Source organism: Patella vulgata, chromosome 2 (genome assembly GCF_932274485.2).
Source record: "Patella vulgata chromosome 2, xgPatVulg1.2, whole genome shotgun sequence".
Lineage (NCBI taxonomy): Eukaryota > Metazoa > Mollusca > Gastropoda > Patellidae > Patella > Patella vulgata.
This window is the reverse complement of record NC_065880.2, coordinates 43625473-43647006: the sequence shown is the minus strand read 5'-3', so window position 1 is coordinate 43647006 and position 21534 is coordinate 43625473. Positions and strand designations below refer to the sequence as shown.

The following is a 21534-nucleotide window of genomic DNA, read 5'->3' as shown; positions in this document are numbered from 1 at the left end:
TCATTTTTATACCTCCCCATTCATGTGGACATATATTGCCATCGCTCCTGTCTGTGTGCGTGTGGGTGTGTCGCCTACAGGCCACAATTCTTAAGTGATCATCTTGAAATTTTACATACTTATTTTTTATACCCTAAGGATGATTCCTATTGTTTTTGGTGCATGCCCGCCTCCCAGGGGCAGAGCCACGCCCATTTTTGGTATTTGTTTGTTGTCTACAGGCCGCATTTTCTTAACATATCATCTTGAAACTTTGCATACTTATTCTTTGTACCCTAAGTATCCTCATCGTTTGGGGTGCATGCCCAAATCCCAGGGGCAGACCCACGCCCATTTTCTTTTTGTGTGTCGCCTACAGGCCACAATTTTTAAGTGATCATCTTGAATTTTTACATACTTATTCCTTATACCCTAAGGATGATCCCTATTGTTTTTGGTGCATGCCCGATCCACAGGGACAGAGCCACGCCGATTTCTTGTATGTGTTTGTCGTCCACAGGCCGAATTTCTTAAGGTATCATCTCGAACCTTTGCATACTTATTCTTTGTACCCTAAGGAACATCCCAATCGTTTGGGGTGCATGCCCAACCCCCAGGGGCAGAGCCACGCCCAATTTATTTTTGTGTGTCTGTGTGTCGCCTACAGGCCACAATTCTTAATTGATGGTCTTGAAAAATATTCATATGAATTCCTTATACCCTAAGGATGATCCCTATTGTTTTTGGTGCATGCCCGACCCCCAGTGGCAAAACCACGCCCATTTCTTGTATTTATTTGTTTGTCATCTACAGACCTAGTGTGTTTTCTCCGGGTCCTCCGGTTTCCTTCCACTGCTAAAGACCCCTACGCGCAAGCGAATTATTGAAATAAAAATTAAAAAAAAAAAAATATTAGTCCCGAAATGACCTAGTTTGTGTCTAGTGGACTTTAAACCCCACCTCTCTCTCTCTCTCTCTCTCTCTCTCTCTCTCTTCATCTACAGTCGACATTTCTTAAAGGCTCAATACCACTCTTGTTGTAACTGAATAATATGTTCAAAATCTTTATTCTGGTCAATAAATTGCACTATTTTTCAATATTCCAATTAATTGATGATACAAATTTCATCTTAACACACCTAATTTAAAAAATTCGAAAAATTCAACTAAATGATTTGAACCCTCTGTACAAGTAAAATAGGATTTAATGGATAATTTACGCAACAGGTAGGACACTAACACATCTAGGCTATTTTTTATTTTGTAAAGCTGTCAAGCCAGCAAGAGTGTTATTGTCCCTTTAACGTATCACCTTGAAACTTTGCATACTTATTCTTTTATCCTAAGGAACATCCCTATTGTTTGTGGTGAATCCCCCCCCCCCCCCCCCCCCGGGAACAGAGCCACGCCCATTTTCTTTTTGTGTGTCTGTATGTCACTTACAGCCTGCAATGCTTAATCGATCTTCTTGAAAACTTTTTTTATACTCATTCCTTATACCCTAAGGCTGACCTCTATTATTTTTTGTGTATGCCCGACCCCCTTGGACAGAGACACGCCCAATATTTGTGTGCCTACTGGCCGCAATTCTTAACATACCTATTTTGAAAATTTGCATACCTATTCCTTATACCCTAAGGATGCCCCCTGTTGTTTTTTTGTGATTGCACAACCCCCCGGGCCAGAGCCACACCCATCTTTTCTTTGAGTCTCTGTGAGTTGCCTACAGGCCACGATTCTTAATGGATAGTCTTTGAACTTGGGATGTGTATTCCTTATAGCCTAAGGACGGCAACTGCATGTCCCGACTACCAGAGGCAGAGCCACTCCCAATTTTTGTGTTTATCGTTTACAGGCAGGAATTCTGAATGGATCAACTTGGTACTTGGCATATGTATGCCTTATAGCCTAAGGGCGTCAACTATTGATTTTGGTGAATGCCCCGAGCCCCAGGGACAGTGCCATGCCAAATTTTTGCTTTTAGCGCCCGAAGGCCACAATTCTGAATGGATTATCTTGGAACTTGGTATACGTATTCCTTATACCCTAAGGACGGCAACTATTGATGTTGTCATTTCAATAACAGGGTGGTAACTATTTACATTGTTCCATATCCAACCCCTACGGGCTGAGCCACACCCATTTTTTGTATTTATCGTCTACAGGCTGCAATTCTGAATGGATCATCTTAGAACTTATTTATTTCTTATACCGTAAAGACAGCGACTATTTATTTTGAGGCTTGCCCCGACCTCTTGGGGCAGTGTCACACCCACTTTTTTGTTAGTACTTTGTCTGTAAATTTGGAAAAACAAACCCAACGCCTAGCCTTCTTTGCCTCTGATCACATTACAGCCATTTCATATTTCATTCTCTTCAATTTAAAAAGTACCATATCGATCAAAGCTGGAATGTGGACGTATATTGCAGCGTTAGCGGTGCTCTCGTTAAATTGGACCATTATCAGATCTAAATTCTGTGTTGATACTTTTATGTGGAATATTTCTGTAATTTATACCTATCAGAGGCGGATCCAAGTCATGGTCTTTTTCCTTTTTAACTGCAGAATTCTTAAAATGCACTTTTTTGGTAATGCAGTACGGATTAGAATTATATCATAAAGTGAGTTATACTGAAGTCATACTGATCCGTTGGAATGTCCATTTTGAGTCAACAATTGGAGCAGAACGTGAAGCAAAGAGTTATCGGCCGTGACAAAGGACCTTACTATTCTTTTTGGTGCCGGTTTTTCAGACAGAGTAACACGCGGCTGTGTTACTACCTATTACATAAGATCACAGAATAAAAGGTACAAAAATATGATCTTTGTGAACCCATAAAACCTCTTTTCAATCAGTTGCTCCAAAAAAATAAAGTGTACTGGCACGTCGTTACCAGTGTATAATAATTATGGACGAATAAAATAAATGTATAGAAATATGTCTTGCTTCGTGCCTCTTTTATTGATCAATGTAATTAGCCGACTATTGATTTCAATAATTTAAAGCTTGAATGTTCTGAGTATTTCTGTGTTTGAAGGTCCTTTCATTTTATAAAGCTTTTAGTTAATATTTGTTATCCATTAACATCTTATTATACCATTAATAATTATTAGGGAAGTATACTTTCTACTTTATTCGTAATACACGCTATATTGTATGAATTCGGGAACAATAGTAAAATTCAATAGCCGCAATTAAGACATCTGCTATAAAAGCTAACTATAATAACAAATCCCTCTTTGGTATTTTGGTTTTCAGATTACACTGGTATCGGTATTACCAGATCGGAGTATTTATATTATTTTTGAATTTATTTTTTGAAGAATTTATACAGAAACTACAATTATTTTTTTTTTTTTAAAATGTTGTGGTTGGTATGGTCTTATGTGGCAATCCTGTACTCGGTAGAAAGTTTCCAACATGCAACTTTTACTCGTATTGATAGGATTTTTAAAACTTGTGACCCGTCTCAAACAATAGGAGACGACGTTGTTGTTGGTGACACAGTGGATTGTGCTGTAACCTGTACTGAAGACGCAGAATGCAGAAAATTTCGTTACTGCACTTCAGGTACAACGTCTTGTACGTTGTACAAAGATGGGTCTGAGTGCATGGTTACATCTGGCACATGTTTGTGCTACAAGAAGGTAAGAAAATACATGCATATTACGTATTTGGTCAAATATCTCTCCACGGTGGAAACATGTGATTTACCACAGTGGAGAAAAGGTTTCCACCTCGGGAGAGAGAGAGAAATGGGGTTTAACGTCCACTCGACACAAACTAGGTCATTTCGGGACTAACATATGGTTTTTAATTTTATTTACATAATTCGCTTGCGCGTAGGGGTCTTTAGCAGTCGGAGGACCCGGAGAAAACGCACGAGGTTGGACAGGCGACCCTTCTCCTTGCCACGTACAACCGGGGATTTGAAACCACGCCAGTCGACTCAATGACAGACTTTATGATACCTCGCGCGCACGCTAACCATTCAGCCATTCAGCCATCCAACCCCCCCTTTCCACCTCGGAGAAAATGTTTTTTCATGTTTTTTTTTATTTACCATAGTTTACAATTCGACACACTCGTCGATTTTATTGCAGAGTTAATCTTTCTCACATATGAGGCAAACTACTAGAAAAGGGTATAAATTAACGAATGGCACCAATAGGCCACTGTAGTTCAGACCATCTTACATTTGTCCAAAATATTATATATTTGGATGGATGGTATCCAGATTTGTTGGAATTTGTTGTCAATTTCCGTTCACAAGGACAAAGTCCAACGTACTTTGACAATTGTATGATGAAGTATGAAGTCAAAGAAATTAACGGGAAATGTCCATGACCTCACACATTCGTTCAAAATACGTACTACTGTTTTGCTCCGACTGGGCTAATAAGCCATGCAGTGAACGATGAGGGACAATTTGCCCAGACAGCGGCGCTACGGCTTAATCGTAATCGTATTCGTATTCCAACTGTCAAGGGTTCTTTTACGACAGGCCAATGTGTACACGGGACCACGCTTTTTCGTCCCATCCGAACGAAAATCCCGACGAATTTTCTCGGCAAACTAAGGGGTCGCACAGGGACCTCCAAGTTAGCAAACCAACGTCTTAGTCACTGAGCCACTCTGGCTCCCCCAAATGGAGTCTAATGGTGTCCTCTTCAGTAAACTACAGTTCATTTGTCATTATGTTCCTTATCTAGGGCATACAATTTTTGAAAGATATTACACATTTTGCTGTAGATTTATCAATCGCACAACTGAAGCTAAAATAAAATATTTATTATACAAGGGGTAAGGTATTCTTAGACTTCTACGTTTTCATATTCGTGGATACCGGTTCCATTTTTATACGGCCACATTTTCATGTGGACGTATATTGTCGTCGCCCCTGTCCGTGGACACTCTACAGGTCACAATTCTTATCCTATTTTGACGAAACTTGAAACTCCAAAAGATCTCGGTTCCTTTCGATATTAGCATGTATCGGATCGAAATGTCATGGATTATGGCTCCTGAGTGTACGAAAAATCCAGCTTGTGGGCCCTCTAGAGGTCACAATTTTCATCTGATTTTGTTGAAACTTGAAATGCGTGTTTATTAAACAAAGAACTTGGTTCCTTTCGATATTTTCGCATATCAGATCGTAACTTCCTGAATTATGGCCCCCGATTGTACGAAAAATCGCGTTTTTAGCTTGTTGTCCCACTAGAGGTCACAATTATTATCCAATTTAAAAAAAACGTTCGAATATATCACCGTTACACCATAATGTCGGCTGAGTACGAATTTCGTGGAAATCGGACAAAAATGGATGCCCCTCGTACGCAAATAGTGTAAAAATATGGTATATGAAGGTTGTGAACCCTCTAGAAGTGACAGTTTTGATCTGACTTTGATGAAGTTTGAAATGCATGTTTATAACCCAAAGTTCTTGGTTGTTTTCGATATTCGCGCATATCGGATCCCAACTTGACCTTGATTGTACAAAAAATCGCGTTTTTAGCTTGTGATTCCTCTAGAGGTCACAATTTTTATCCGATTTAGAAAACCATTTGAATATATCACCGTTACACCCCAATGATGGTTGAGTTCGAATTTCGTGCAAATCAGACTGGAATTGTCTGACAAAATGGCCGCTCCTTGTACGCAAATAGTATAAAAGTATGTAATACCAAGGTTGTAGACCCTCTGGAGAACTATCCGATTTTGATGAAATTTAAAATATATGTTTATATCCCAAAGATCTTGGTTCTTTTCGAAATTCGCCGCTCCTTGTCCTTGTATGCAAATTGTGTATAATTATGTAATACGAAGGTTATGGGCCCTCTAGAAGTCACAAGTTTTATCCGATTTTGATGAAACTTTAAACATATCCTTTTATCCCAAATATCCCAGTTCATTTCGATATTCGCACATTTCAGACCATAACTTCCTGGATTATGGCCCCTAATTGTACGAAAAATCCCCCCCCTCCCCTTTTTTTTAAAGCTTATCCATCTCTTGCAAAACGTGGACGTATCTTCCCTGGCAACCGCTGGTAAATTATAATTATTATTGTGTTTCTAGTGGATTACAATATTTAACATATTTTTTCCGATGTTGTAGCGATTCGCCACAGAATAAAAGAATGTATACTAACATCTAATGTCTTTTTTATATGTAAAAGAAGCTTTTTTTTTCTTCCCTTTTTTTTTACTGTTTTATTAAAGTCTGTGTTAACGTGGATGATATTTATGTTTTACTGTTTTACATTATTCTGTTGTGCATTTTAGAATATTGGATGTAATACTACAGCGTGTACGTGTCCATTGGGATATTATGGTCCTGATTGTCAACAAATTGTTCAAGGTACAGTACTATTACTACTATATGTATGGTTTGATGGTCGAGAGCGAGACATAAGTAATATATTGATACTGCACGAGCCGTCAGCCGAGTGTGGTTTCAATATATTACGCAATGTCTTTAGCTCGAGACCATTAAACAACTTAAAATACAGACACTACCCCGCACTTGCTTTACAATGAAATACGTCACGCGAGTCCAATATTTCATCTAGTATAGATAATGTACGATTGGCAAGTTGCCGGTACATTATTGGAAATAATGGTAGGCCAACATCAAAGAATGACGTCACGTCTGTATTTTAAATATCGCTATCACTTAGAGAAAGAGCTGTAAATACTATATAGGTGTTATTTTAGTTCTATGACAGGTGCTCTGTTTAATATATTGAAGTGGTTAAACACAATGATAACGAGAGTTGAGCTAATTAGGCACCTGGCATTATTCTACAACTTTCTTATATAGGATAACTCACTGACAGTTCTTCCACTGTCCATTTTCGGTAGCGCAATATAGCCTAGTTGGAGCTGACGTGCCATTAAACATTTCATTCCATTTTTCAAGTTCGAGTTTGCTGTGCATCAGACCTGGACTTCATGGGTTATGGCCCCTGTCATGCCTTTTACGCAAAATATGAAATATGTACAAAGTTTGCGGACCCCATAAAGCCCACAATGTTTGTCTGACTTAGGTGGAACTTAAAGTATATGTTATGATACGAAAGGTGAAATATGTACAATGCGTGTTGACCTTCTAAAGCCCACACTTTCACAATTTTGTCTGATTAGATAAAACGTAAAATAATATGTTATGGTACAAACCCTCGGATAGGATTTCTTTGGGGTATGCACCGGACCTTTCCTTTCCGGAGTTATGCCCCCTTTTCTGAAATCCTTGTCAATATGATGCGATGTGAACAGATTTTTTTTAAAGTTTGGCTTGAATTATTGGTGTCATGAGAACCTTCCAACCGAAATAGAAGCTACAGTTTTTAATAGATCATTTTCAACTTTGGTTTGAAACATTGGGTTCACGAAATGTCTAACCCTATCGACATCCAGCGTTCCATAACCGTCTGTTCTGGGGTTATTCCCGTTTGCCGAAAACCGTCCGAATTAGAGTAGGGCCATTTTGTAACTTCTTTCAGTTTCCTTAATTGGCCTATTTAGGAATATATGTCGTTTTTATTTTTATCTTCAATAAACTTTAGTCCTTTTATTCAATTTCAGTTTCTTATTAGAAAGTATTTTGATTTATTCCAGATTGTAATGAAGCTGACAGGTACACAGATTTTAGAGAAGCTTTGGTGACAATCCAACCAGACACAGCACAAGACCCATTTGAAGTTGGATGTACTTTCAGGCCTCGTATCCTCACTAAAATACTTGATCGGGCAAGTTACTGTGGGTTTGAAAATTATAACCGCAGCTTGGCAGAATACGAGCAGGGATTTGGTGAAGGACCAAGGCACCGATGGCTGGGTTTTGATAAAATCATGCAAATATTAAACCTCAACCATACCGAGATGAGGTTAAAAATTCTTATCAACACAGACTTTTCTAAAATTTGCACAAATTGGTATGCCAACTTCTCTATAGATTCCAGCAATAAGAGATACAAATTCTACGCCACGCCAGGTCCTATGACTTGTGGTGACTCCATACTGGGAAATAAAAGCCTGCTAGGGAATGATTTTTCTACCTATGACGTAGACTATACTAGTGTCAACGCTTGTGCTAGAAAATTTGGTGGAGGATGGTGGTATGATAATGATGCTGAATGTACCAGAAGTTTTCTCATGGGAACCATGGATGGATCTGGGGAGGACAACTTTTGGCAAGATGATTTAATATCTAATGGAACGATAAAGGGGATTGCTTGGCATCTGGAACGACTTTAAAAAGCATATGCCACATAATCAGTAGACATTATTTAGCAACAAGTAACCGTTAAGACAACATTCAAATTTCTTTCAATTTTGTATACCGACATATGGACGTTACTCCTGTCCGTCTGTCAGTTTACAATTCTTGTAAACGTTTTTCAGGTTAGGGTATATCTGACAATTCAAAAAAGTAATTGAATGTCATTAGATAGGAGAACACGGGAAAAATAGAAACAGTCCGTACATTCACGTGTGTTTATTCATTCTATACTTATAATAATGCACGGACTTTTTTCTTTTTCTTTCATGTTCTCTTATCTAGTGACAGTCATTTTTTTTATGAATTGTCAGATATCCTTTCACAGTCTCACACAACAACTTTTGGTTTTCGAAGGAATTATTAGTGAGCAGAAATTCGCCCATGCATCTGTTACCACCTGTCACTTCAGTCAGTTATATAGGCATCTATCGTAGCAATGATCTCTGTGATAAAATAATATTTGGAAGTGTTTAACCAGTGATTATGACTGGCACCAATATAGTCCTTTAAAGTAGTCATTTCATTATATAGTTAACTTTATGCAACATGTTTAACTTAACCTTTCTATAACGAAAGCATCGCTAACGCTGCAATATACGTCCACATTCCAGCTTTGATTGATATGGTACTTTTTAAAATGAAGAGAATGAAATATGAAATGGCTGTAATATGATCAGAGGCAAAGAAGGCTAGGCGTTGGGTTTGTTTTGCCAAATTTACAGACAAAATACTAACAAAAAAGTGGGTGTGACACTGCCCCAGGAGGTCGGGGCAAGCATCAAAATAAATAGATGCTGTCTTTACGGTATAAGGAATAAATATGCAAAGTTCCAAGATGATCCATTCAGAATTGCAGGGTTGGATATGGAACAATATAAATAGGTAGTATAGGTACCACCCTGTTATTGAAATGACAACATCAATAGTTGCCGTCCTTGGGTATAAGGAATAAGTATACCAAGTTCCAAGATAATCTATTCAGAATTGTGGCCTTCTGGCGCTAAAGGCAAAAATTGGGCGTGACTCTGCCCCTGGGCGTGGTTCTGTCTGTGGGGGTTGGGCATACACCACAAACAATAGGGATGTTCCTTAGGATAGAAGGAATAAGTCTGCAAAGTTTCAAGGTGATACGTTATGAAATGCGGTCTGTAGATGACAAACAAATAAATACAAGAAATGGGCGTGGCTCTGCCACTGGGGGTCGGGCATGCACCAACAGGGATCAATATGAAATTTTTTTCAAGACGATCGATTAAGAATTGTGGCCTGTAGGCGACACACAGATACACAAAAAGAAAATGGGCGTGGCTCTGCCCCTGGGGGTTGGGCATGCACGCCAAACGATAGGGATGTCTTTAGGGAACAAAGAATGCAAAGTTTCGAGATGATACGTTAAGAATGCGGCCTGTAGACGACAAACCAACAAATACAAGAAATGGGCGTGGCTCTGCCCCTGGGGATCGGGCATGCACCAAAAACAATGGGGATCATCCTTAGGGTATAAGGAATAAGTATGTAAAGATTCAAGATGATCACTTAAGAATAGTGGCCTGTAGGCGACACACAAAAAGGAAATGGGCGTGGCTCTGCCCCTGGGGGTCGGGCATGCACCCCAAACGATAGGGATGTTCCTTAGGGTACACAGAACAAGTATGCAAAGTTTCAAAATGATACGTTAAGAAATGTGGTCTGTAGACGACAAACAAACAAATACAAAATATGGGCCTGGCTCTGCCCCTGGGGGTCGGGCATGCACCAAAAACAATAGGGATCATCCTTAGGGTATAAGGAATAAGTATACAAAGTTTGAAGAAAATCGAGTAAGAATTGCGCCCTGTGGGCGACCCACAGACTTACATACATACATACATACACACACACACCCACACAGACAGGGGCGACGGCATAATACGTCCACATTCAGTATAAAAATGATCAATTGATAGGTTACGTGGTAGGTATACAGATTAAGTTGTTAATTCATATTTAAAGGAGCTAAATCGCTAATATTTTGGAGCTAGAAATTGGCACAAATGGGTCGCAACACATATAATAATGTCATATGAATTTATATAAACTGTTTTACATTCTATCGTGTCCGTTTTACTGTGAATTGTCATCAGTTATGTTCGGCGAAATACGCCAGAAGTCTCAATCGCAAGCCAGTTTCTAGCGTCTGGTTATTAGAGTCAACACCGATATTTTTTATTGCGCATGCTCTCCAAATAAGAACATGATATCACCGTTTGACATGACTTGTGGAATATGTCTAGCCTCATTCTTTGAGCACCTTGTTACAAATGGCGCTGAAACGCATTATGGTACACGATTCGTGTACCAATGGTAAAATGTTTATTTTGTCTTAAATATTGGATATCAGAAGCCTATCTTTTCCAGGTAAGATCACAACACCAATGCTGATTTAAGTTGCAAAAAAATTCGTGTTTTCAATGTCGAAGATTTTGGATGATATTGAGTTACGGACTTAGCTACTTTAAGGTTAATCTTTCTATCAGAATGATCAATTGATATAAGTAATATGGCTGGTATACAGGGTAACTCGTTAATTCATATTATATTTCGCTATACATTCAAGCAGATCTCTCTATTAGAGTGATCAAATGATATAAGTAATCTGGCTGGTATATACAGGGTAACTCGTTAATTCATTATATTTCACCAAACATTCAAACAAACCTTTCTATAAAAATGATCAACTTATATAGGTTATGTGGTAGGTACCTGTATACAAGGTAACTCGTTAATTCATATTATATTTCACCATATATTCAAGCAAACCCTTCTATAAAAATTATCATCTGTTATCCCTGCGTTGACCCCTCCTGTGACTATCAACGATGCCTGAATTATTCCAGTGCACTCATACCGTCCAGAAAAAATTATCGGGAAAAATATATATATATTTGGGGAAAAACACCTTTTACCTTCTAGTTGGCAAATCGATGTTGTTTTTTTTTTATATAAAATTAGAGTATTGAACTGTGTCTCTAGGGCCACTCCAGAGCAGTCATGCTCTAAGCACGTTTTTCGGGTATCATCATTTGTTTTGCGGAAGTGCTGCTTTCTGGCGGTTGTAGCTTATTTCAACACTAACGACGGTGACTCGGAATCAATAATTCAAATTGTACCTTTAATAAACGAGTGTCCAAATCTGCATGGCTAACGGTAACAATAACGAGATAGATATCGCTTGGGCGAGCCGGTCACCACTTAAAGTTATAGTAGAATAAGGAACATTTATCACCCAATAATACATTCTACAGTAGATACGTGTGTTCTGTTTCTTCGTCACACGAGTGAATTAAAATAAGGTTTTGTGTGTACAATAGGTCTACAGTTATTTTAAAGTACCGTAATGGTATCACAATCTGAACCCCTGATAGAATGACAGAAATTTCAATTTAATTTGTGTAAAAGACGCTTACATTAACTTTAGAGCAATTTGACGGCGGTATAATGAAACAAATTGGGGACCGTTTTCTCATTCGAGAATCGTCGCTATTCGACCCGTTCGTTGTTTTGACGATTGGTGATTACAGAATTTGAAACAATAATATCCAATTAGGCATGCTTGTATATTTTACATGCCGAATCACTGATAGAATGATAGAAATTTCAATTCCATTTGTAAGAGATGCTTACGTTCACTTTAGTGCATTTTGGCCGCGGTTCGTTGTTCTCACGTTTCCGACTCATAGTGATAATATCCAATTAGGCATGCATGTATGAAGCCACAGTAAACGGAATTCAAGTATCAAAATATGATACTTGATTGTTGATTGGAGTTCAGATGGGTGATAATGGGCCACTTTCAGGTTGCTGTATTCACGAACGTCTAATTTTCATAAATTTTCCACTGGGGATATCCCGGCACTTAAACTCGAACTTACTCTCCCACAAGGTCTGGAATTTAAGTGGGCACCGAGAGAGATTTTGGTTCCGAAACCAAGTGTCTTTCTGCAGAACAATCATTGTGTCGGAAGTGAGATTTTCATCCCAGTCAACATCAAATCCCAGTAGCAAAAAATCTAAACGGCTCCCCCCCCCCCTACAAAATTATGATGAGGAGATTGCCAAATTATTGTGGTCCCCATTGTGCCTATAAAGATTGGAACCAACGGAATGTTGAGCAAAAAGCTACATCCTGTTATGTTACAGCCATTTAACATTGAAGTCAATGGGCAAATAATTGCTAGTCGGAGTCCAACAACCAAAAACAGAGTGGTTTCCCTTTTATTTATTTCGTTTACTGGCTCTTGTGTAGTATATAGTCGAACCATATTACATATAGGCCCTACTTCGATATGTAATCTTTTATCAAATTTATATTTGTGACAGGTGGTTAGTTGTCGATAATGCAATTAGTAAAATTAACTCCTTTGCATTGGTAAGCATTAAATCGCTATAGGCCTACTAGGGACAAATATATTGTGAAATTTATATTAAGTTTAACGTCCTATTGTTCTGTTCCGACTAGGCTTCTGGAGACGGGCATACACCATACAGTGTGCTATGAGGGAAAATTTGCCCGGACAGCGGCACTACGGCCTACTCAATTCGAATTCCAAGGGTCAAGGGATCTTTAACGTGCACGCCAGTGTGTACACGGGATCTCGGTTTTCCGTTCCATTCGAACGACTATATTACGTTGTTTTAAAGTGAATCGTAAGCGAGTTATTGAAATAATTAGTCTTGCAATGATTAGGCTAGTATGTGTGGATTAAAATAGACTGCAATCCACGCAAAAAAGTTAAATTATTAATAATGCAAGTACAATTAACTTTCAAATCATAAGGTCTGTCATGGAGTAGCGTGGTTTCGATCCCCCGCTTGTGCGTCACAAGGAGTAGGTCGCCCGTCCAACCTCGTGGGTTTTCTACGGGTCCTCTGGTATTCTCCCATTGCTAAAGACCCCTATACGCGCAAACGAATTGTTGAAATAGAATTGAACCATATGTTAGTCCCTAAATGACCTAGGTTGTGTCGAGTATACGTTAAACCCCATTTCTCTCCCTCTGTGGTTAACTTTCAATTTCACTAATGACCAGTTTATGCACTCAAACTTAATACGAAGGCTACATCAACGGTAGGCCTATTGCAACAAGCCAACAGTGAGGCTGATGCCCCCCGCCGAAATCCCAAAATAAATAGATGACACATATTAAGTAATCGCACATCTATCAGGCGCGGATCCAAGGGGTGGGTGGGTGGGCGCACCCGGCGCAAGCCCCCCCCCCCCTAATTCCGGCAAGTTGAAAAACAGTTTTAAACGAAAAACGAACGAGCCAATGCAGCAAACTTTTGTACACGTTCACTCTCATATAAAACATGTCCACACCCCTTGGCTTTAGCGCGAAAATATGTACACGCCATGATCCCACAAAGGATCTTACCTACCGCAATCGGATATCTGTCACGTGTGCAATGGTCAGCTGACGTCACTCACCAACGCGCCGCAGATGCGCTACAGACAGGTAGCCTAATCATGTCGGAAAAACGAAAGTTGCAGTCATCTCTCGTCGATTTATTTGCGAAGAGTAGAAAAAAAGGTTAATATAAATCCGAATTTGTAGTGTCTAGCCTTCAAACCACGTGCCTTTCCTTCAGTCGGACTTTTTTCAGAAATTTTTCAGGCAGTAGGCTACCGATCTGTTCCTGATGATTTTGCAGACAAAATACACTGAAAATAGGGTGGGAGTTGTGTTTAATATTTGAAGATCAGATGCCAGGAAATCGCATATATGGAGTCTTATCTTAAAAAAATTTCTGGGGGAGGGCACCCAGACCCCCTGCAAATTGCATCGCGCCGGCGGTGCTCATAATTCGGGCTTCGCCCTCAAAGTACGCCCCCTTTCGAAATATCCTGGATCCGCCCCTGTCTATTTTTTTTTCAAAAGTATCACGCAATCAAACTGATTATCAACTATTAACTAAGTTTCATCACTCTCTCATCTTCAAACTTAGTCAAGGTCAAGGTAATGATATAATGAATCTATACTCGGAGCTTCAACCAAATTAAAACCAAAGTTATTGGCCCAAAGCATCAACCAATGAGATTGCTTATCTCTGCTTACCGTACGCAGACGATGTTTATCATCGAACTCCTTCAAGGCATTCACCTAATGAACATCTACACCAAGTTTGAATATTGTACCTCAACTAGAAGGAGAGTTATTGTGTTTCAAAGTCTTGGCCAATCAAATTGCTTAACGCTCTGCTTACCCTAAGCAGAAAATGGTTATTATGTTTCTTAGTGAAGGTATTGATGTGATAAAACCATACATCAAGTGTCATCACTGTTATCGTGTCCCAAAACATCAACTAATCAAATTGCTTATCTCTGCTTACCCTAAGCAGAAAATTCTCATCTTCTAACTCCCAACTTCATCAAGGCATTCACCTAATGAACACCTGCGCCAAGTATGAACGTTCTAGCTCATTCAGAAGGAGAGTTATTGTGTTCCAAAGTCTCGGCCAATCAAATTGCTTATCACCCTGCTTACCCTGAGCAGAAAATGCTCATTATCGAACTTATTCAAGGTATTGATGTAATGAAACAATACACCAAGTTTCATCACTCTTACTTCATTAGAACTAAAGTTATCGTGTCCCAAAGCACCAACCAATCAAATTGCATATCTCTGCTTACCCTAAGCAGACAATGCTCATCTTCGAACTCCATCAAGGCATTGAACTAATAAACACCTACACCAAGTTTGAACATTCTAGTCCAATTAGAAAGAGAGTTATTGTGTCCCAAAAAGTGTGTCGGGCAGACAGACAGACAGACGGACGAGCCCAATTAATAGTCCCCCGTTTTCTTCGAAAGGAGGGGGACAATAAAAGATGCTAAAATGTGATTAAACAACCTATTTTTCAAGGCATCTTTAATTGTTAGCTACCAATACCCTAGTAATCTACTTTGATTATGGAATGGCACGTACACAATTCAGATTGAACAATGTAGAAAAGTTTATAGAAATTAATGGTGTTGATTTTTATACTTGTCTAATCTTCTCAGTCATCTTCAAATCTCCGCATGTATTCATGATGGTCAGAGCAGATGGCCCCCAGAACTGACCATTATTCCAACTGCACGTGTACGACATTCATCAAATATTTGAATTATAGTAAAAACCTTCACACACGAATTAATTTACGGGATCGTCCCTAGTTACCAAACGTGAGGAAATAAGGCATTTGTTCCACACAATTATTTGAATACGCATGCGAAATTTGGTCAAGGCTTGGGGAAATTCTGTTTCTTTTAAGTTTCCATTCGAAAGTGTGTACATGTTTATTATGTCTATAGTATGGAATGTTTATAATGTTCAGAGAATTTAAGTTATTATGAATTTATATTGGTGCAACATTAAATTAGTCAGGTAAACTGGCGTCAAAGACAGGATCATGGATTTCGATAAGACACTTTCAGGGGACATTCGTTGCCATGTCTGATAACTTTATATCAATAATTAAACTTTTAACTTATTTTCACTTCAATGAAGTGCATTTGGTATCCGTAATTTATGTATTCTAGTTATATCAAAGTTTACGGATGACGATCGGCAACTCCAAAATTAACAAATGTGAAAAACAGAAATCTTTATTTTATTCTACGTTTTAAAAAATATAAATTTTAAAATATGACAGGTCCCTTATCTCCATATGGGTCATATAGTACACTATGTGTAATTTTATTCTTAAGATTAATTAATTCATACAAGATCATCTTAAATGTAAACACTCAATGCAGCTATAAATATTTACTTCTTTATCAAAATGTTATGATATGAAAATACTCGCATGTATAGGGCATCACAAATAGATAAAATGATGTCATAAAAATGTTATCTGAAATATTTGACAGTCGAGTGCTGATAGTTTGAATACATTTAAAGAGGATATATATTCAAAGTATTATTGTGATCTAATCAGTTTGAAATCTAGATTAAGTAAACTTCGCCCACCGCCCTATTTCGTGTATTTTATTATTTTTTTTTTTAAAGAATATGTGATATTTAAAAAAAAGGGTGTACTCGTTGTTCACTATAGTAATTAATAGTGAAGGTCTATAGTGTTTGGCAGACTAATGTACGTTCAAGGGTTTCAGGTTCTCCGCTTATACTGAAAATAAGACAGGTCTAATAGTATCTCCCTGTGTCGTCCCGTATTCAAATATGACAAATTTGTGAATAAAGAGTATACTACTTCACAAATACTGTTAACAAAACACCTTACGTTGTTTACAATCATACTTCAGAAACCATACTTCACATAGTTTCATTTCTCGTTTTCTCATGTTATGCTGAATGCTCAGCGAATAGCATTTATGGGGAAATAAATCCTTTCGTATGTATGCGCCTGGTAGGATCTGGGTTTCTGAATATTAATCAAACGTTTTAACTATAAACTGTGAGGGATCTCTTATTTGTTATTGCTCAGACCAATTTCCTGTATTATTACTGTATACAAAAAGTACGACTAACTATGGGCATCTTAATTGCACGCATAGACCTCAGTAAGTCGGTGGTCTTTAAGCCTTGGGTTTGGTATAAGTAAATTCAATTCAAAGTAAATATAAACAAAACGCATAGCTACACAAAGTTTAATTATTCAATTAACATTTTGTCAGTGTGTGATCTTTTGCTGTCCGTATTTAAGATGACATCAATCCAAAGCTCACAGCTGGTCTAAATTACGTTTTATAACAAGTTCATACATTAATAAAATTCAAATAAAATCTCTGAAGTAACACCTAAATAATCCAGGCCATATTCTGCCATACATCAGTGACGTTTATACTGAAGGGGGAGGTGGGGGTGGTGGCGAAAAGCTAAAATATTTTACATTACAATACTGCTTGAGTGCAACACGGCGACAAAACTTTAGAACGATTGTTTTAAATTTTAATTATGTTTGAAAAATCCAATAGACATGACTGATCAGTCGCTTAATTTTAAATCTTTATATAAAACATATAAAAAGTAAATGTTATGTCGTGTGGATCATCTACGTAAACCCCCAAGTTCTAACTGACTCGGTTCCGCGTTTGACTTAGCTACAAGGCTATCCAATTTTATCTTCACTCATTTAAAGTTCTCTGTTATTAGGGAAATTTTGTCCGGGCAGCGGCGCTGCATTGTACTTATTTGGACCAACGGCCAGGGGCTCTTTAACGTGCATGTCAGCTGCTAGTGCGTAGGCCTACATCGAACCTCGGGTTTACGCCCCATCCCTGCGACTAGGAACCTCCCCGGCTAGTCCCCCCACCTCCCTGTCGCTCCGTTTGAAGGCAGCAAGTTGACCATGGTGGTGCAATAACTCCATCTGAAATATGGAATGTGTATACATGCCTTTGATAACAGGAACATTAACATAAGAGTAAAATATATGAGTGGTTCTGAATTTCTGTATCCTATTTTTGAATGGTTACCATGGGCAATAACTTCGCATAAAATCTGCAAGATACATCATTATAAATATCCGTATAATTAAGGTAAGTTCTAACAAATAATTTCATAAACTCTGACCTAGGGCGTTTACAAAAAGAAGCTTGGTTTACATGGACTCGGTTTCAGTGGTAAGCGATTACCTGAATTTCTACTGGATTCCTTTTTATCTGTAGATGGTTAATCCCAGCAAGTTTAAAAAATAAATCTAAAAGGCTCAGACCCGTAGAATGTTTACTGTAAATAGGAGGACTCTTTGGGCGGACAGACTGGAGTGACGACAAGCCACATAATAGGTTGGCACATAAAAAGTACTATACCTTCGATTTAGTATCTGAAAAGGGCCTTAAGTCTGTAGTTTTAAATTTCTTCGGTTTCCTAAAAAAATAAATCATTTATTTTCCAAGACTCAAACTGAAATAGAAAGTTATAACTTCGTTAGTTTGATAATAAACAACCACCACATGTTTTTTTAATTAAAAAGATGCAAATCATTGGGGGGTTTTCTCAATGAAATGAAATGGGGTTTAACGCCCTACTGTTCTGCTCCGACTGGGATAATGAAAGCGGGTGTACGCCATACAGTGTGCTATGACGGGAAATTTTGCCCGGACAGCGGCGCTTATATACTCTGCCAATGAATATTTGACATACACGCCAATGTGTACACGGGACCTCGTTTTTTTTGTCCCATCCGAACGACTAGACAGATGTCCCTTGCCAGGTCCTCTATCCTGCACCACTGACAATGAGGAACCACACCAGTAAATCCTGGTGAATTTTCTCGGCCAACGCAGGGACCGAACAAGGGACCCTCGGGTTAGCGAGCGAACGCTTAACTGATTGAGTAGCCATGGCTTCATTTTTTCTCAAATATTTATCTTAAATCTGCGCACTGTCAAATCGCAGACATCGAATGAAATAGCATAATGCTAGGTGCTTTACGACAGGGTTGTCCCTATATCCACCACCTTAAAGTAGCTAAGTCTCTAACTCAATATCATCAAAAATCTTCGACATTGAAAACACGAATTATTTGTGAATTCAAATCAACATTGGTCTTGTGATCTTACGGCGAAAAGATGGGCTTCTGATATCCAATATTCAAGACAAAATAAACATTTTACCATAATGCGTTTCAGCGCCATTTGGAACAAGGGACTCAACGAATGAGGCTAGACATATTCCACAAGTCATGTCAAATGGTAACGCTATATACTTATCTGGAGAGCATGCGCAATAAATACCATCGGTTTAGATTGGAATAACCAGACGTTAAAGAATGTCATTCAGTTGAGACTTCTGGCATATTTTGCCGAACATAACTGATTAGAAATTACAGTAAAACAGAAATGATTGAATGTAAATCAGTTTATATACATTCATATTACATTATTATATGCGTTGCGATCCATTTGTGTCAATTTCTAGATCCCAAATATTAGCGATTTAGCTCCTTTAAGAGACACACACTCTCATTTCGAATCTGGTCAGATCACAAAGTTAATCAAGTTTAATTAAATTAATTAATATAATTAAATTTAAAGACAGTCAGTCAACTACATGCAATTATCATAAAAGATCCAAAATTATCTGAGCGCTTTAGTATTGTATTACCTTCGATAAATATTAAAACTCCACTTCCGTGTTGACTGTTAGGTGTTTACTGTAAATCTGACAGTAGTTGTACGCGATAGTTTTTCCCGCGTTTGCTGTGTGACTGACTCCGCCCATTCACAAACCACACGGACTTGTTTATGTCACATGGCCTTTACCGCTACATTTTTATGGTTTCACGTAGTAAATGGGATGACACTGCCTCCAGCTTTCACTGACCAAGTTGGATTAACGTTGACTATTACTGTAACTTAAAAATATGGACGAATAGACCTAAAAACTGCATGTGTGTGTGTAATAATGTATTTACATGACACAACCATTCATAGTGAATATAGAACTTTTACTGTCAATGGATTAATGGGTCCTAAAAGTTTTGTCAGGGCCAAACATGAGTGATAAAGGATTACCGTTAACTTTGTGTTTTGTTATATTGACAGTACTGTGTGATATTTCACGGGGGGCAGAAAAATTTGATATTGGTAAGTATTAATATTAACAAATTTTCAAGAAAGTTGAATAGTACAAGATTAGTTAGGAGGTGGAATATATACTCATAGTTCTAACAAGCGTAAAATCAATCTTATTATGTGGTGAGAATGCCATACCTTTGATCTATGAAAGAGGGATTATACATTCAGTAAATGGATATAAACTGTTCAATAAGAAATATTTAATTGTGAAATAATATATGCCAGTTATTCTATATGCATAACATTGTCCTATATATAAATAAATATTTTAAATTGTCACTAAAAAATAACAACCTGCCAGGATATTTTGGAAATGAAATTACACCTTGTTAAAAGTTCAGGATCCATGTATAGCTTACAGATGTTAGTTTTGTTTATACAAGGTGTTGACAATCTTATAAAGTTGCAATATTATTATCATGATTCATAGTGAGGAACTGAAATCGGCTTGGGCAATGTTTATTGATTGTCTCTCAAAATGGTCACTTTCTTAAGCAAATGTTACTTTGGGAGCCAACTAAGTGAAGAATTGAAGTTTTCAAGCATTTTATTTGAGAAATGTGGAGGTTTTTGTAAACTTTGTTAGTCATAACATTCAAAAGACTAGCAAGAAAAGTGTCCTACAATGGATCTTATAATGAATTATTAGGATTGTTGCCCTTGTGTTAGTCTCAATATGACTAAAATGGACATGTTCAACCCAATTCATTTCATTTTAAAACATCTTTTCTGTTATTTCTATCCAATGCAATTTCTATAACATATTTATATAGATTGGTTGATAGAATATATTCTTGTATAGAATAGAATGAATTAAATTCTCTTATAAGATAAATTGAATATATTCTCTTATTATAAAATAGATTGACTATAATGCTTTTACATGACATTACTAAGGGATAAAGTGGCATTCAGCATAAAAGGAAAACAGTGAAACTGATGACTTGGAAATGAGAGATGAATTAAATGTCCTGTCTCGAACTGTATTAATCTAAATAACAGACCTCTAGTTAGTTGCTCACTGCACATACACCCTTTACCTGTGTAAAATACAGATAAAATTTTGATGTCCAGGTCACATCTTTATTTAGTTTATTGTGTCATCAACCAGTATTTATTAAACAGTTTACTATTCTAGACAGGTACATTCATTTGTAATGGCCATTTAGTACAATCATTATAGTAATGAGCATGACTATAGTGAGTGGACTGTAGAGAGATAGTACCCCGTAATTATATTGTTTACATACACTCCTTGATATAGAATCTGAGAACATTGGTCTATGATTAGTCAATTGACAGATTCTACAGCACCAAGAATTTGGTATGACATGCTTGTACAAATTGATTATTAAAAGATGCATTATGTAAGATTTAGATAAAGAACTGGCTATAATAGATAATTCAAAATTAACATATTGAAAATTTCATTCAAATTACTTAATTCTAAGTGATGTTATCACTGTTTGAAGTTTTGTTAATAGAGACTCAGCTTCATTTCTCCATTTTTAAATAAAAACCCTGTAACAGGCAGATTTAGCGCTTACATAATGCATCTTGAATTGAAAAATATGATCTATATTGCAGTTAGAAATCTTATTCCCGTAATTTTAAGAAAAGCTCTGGTCAAAAGAAAAACTAATTAATATTTTTTTGATAGTTATATTTTACAATCCAAACACTTATAAAATCATCTTATTATCTGTGT

General features: G+C 37.5%; 1 protein-coding gene across 2 annotated transcripts in view; it reads left to right on the top strand.

Moving 5' to 3' along the window:
* The first annotated feature begins 19482 nt into the window (after positions 1 to 19482).
* LOC126810493 (protein eva-1) overlaps positions 19483 to 21534 on the top strand; it is a 107707-nt gene continuing 105655 nt past the window's right edge. Inside the window, exon 1 of one of the 2 annotated variants that reach the window (XM_050535587.2) lies at positions 19483 to 19835. In XM_050535587.2, the coding sequence (XP_050391544.1) occupies positions 19745 to 19835 (91 nt within the window). In that variant the 5' untranslated portion in view covers positions 19483 to 19744. The remainder of the gene's footprint in view (positions 19836 to 21534) is intronic. The other variant, XM_050535586.2, reaches the window with a different exon arrangement.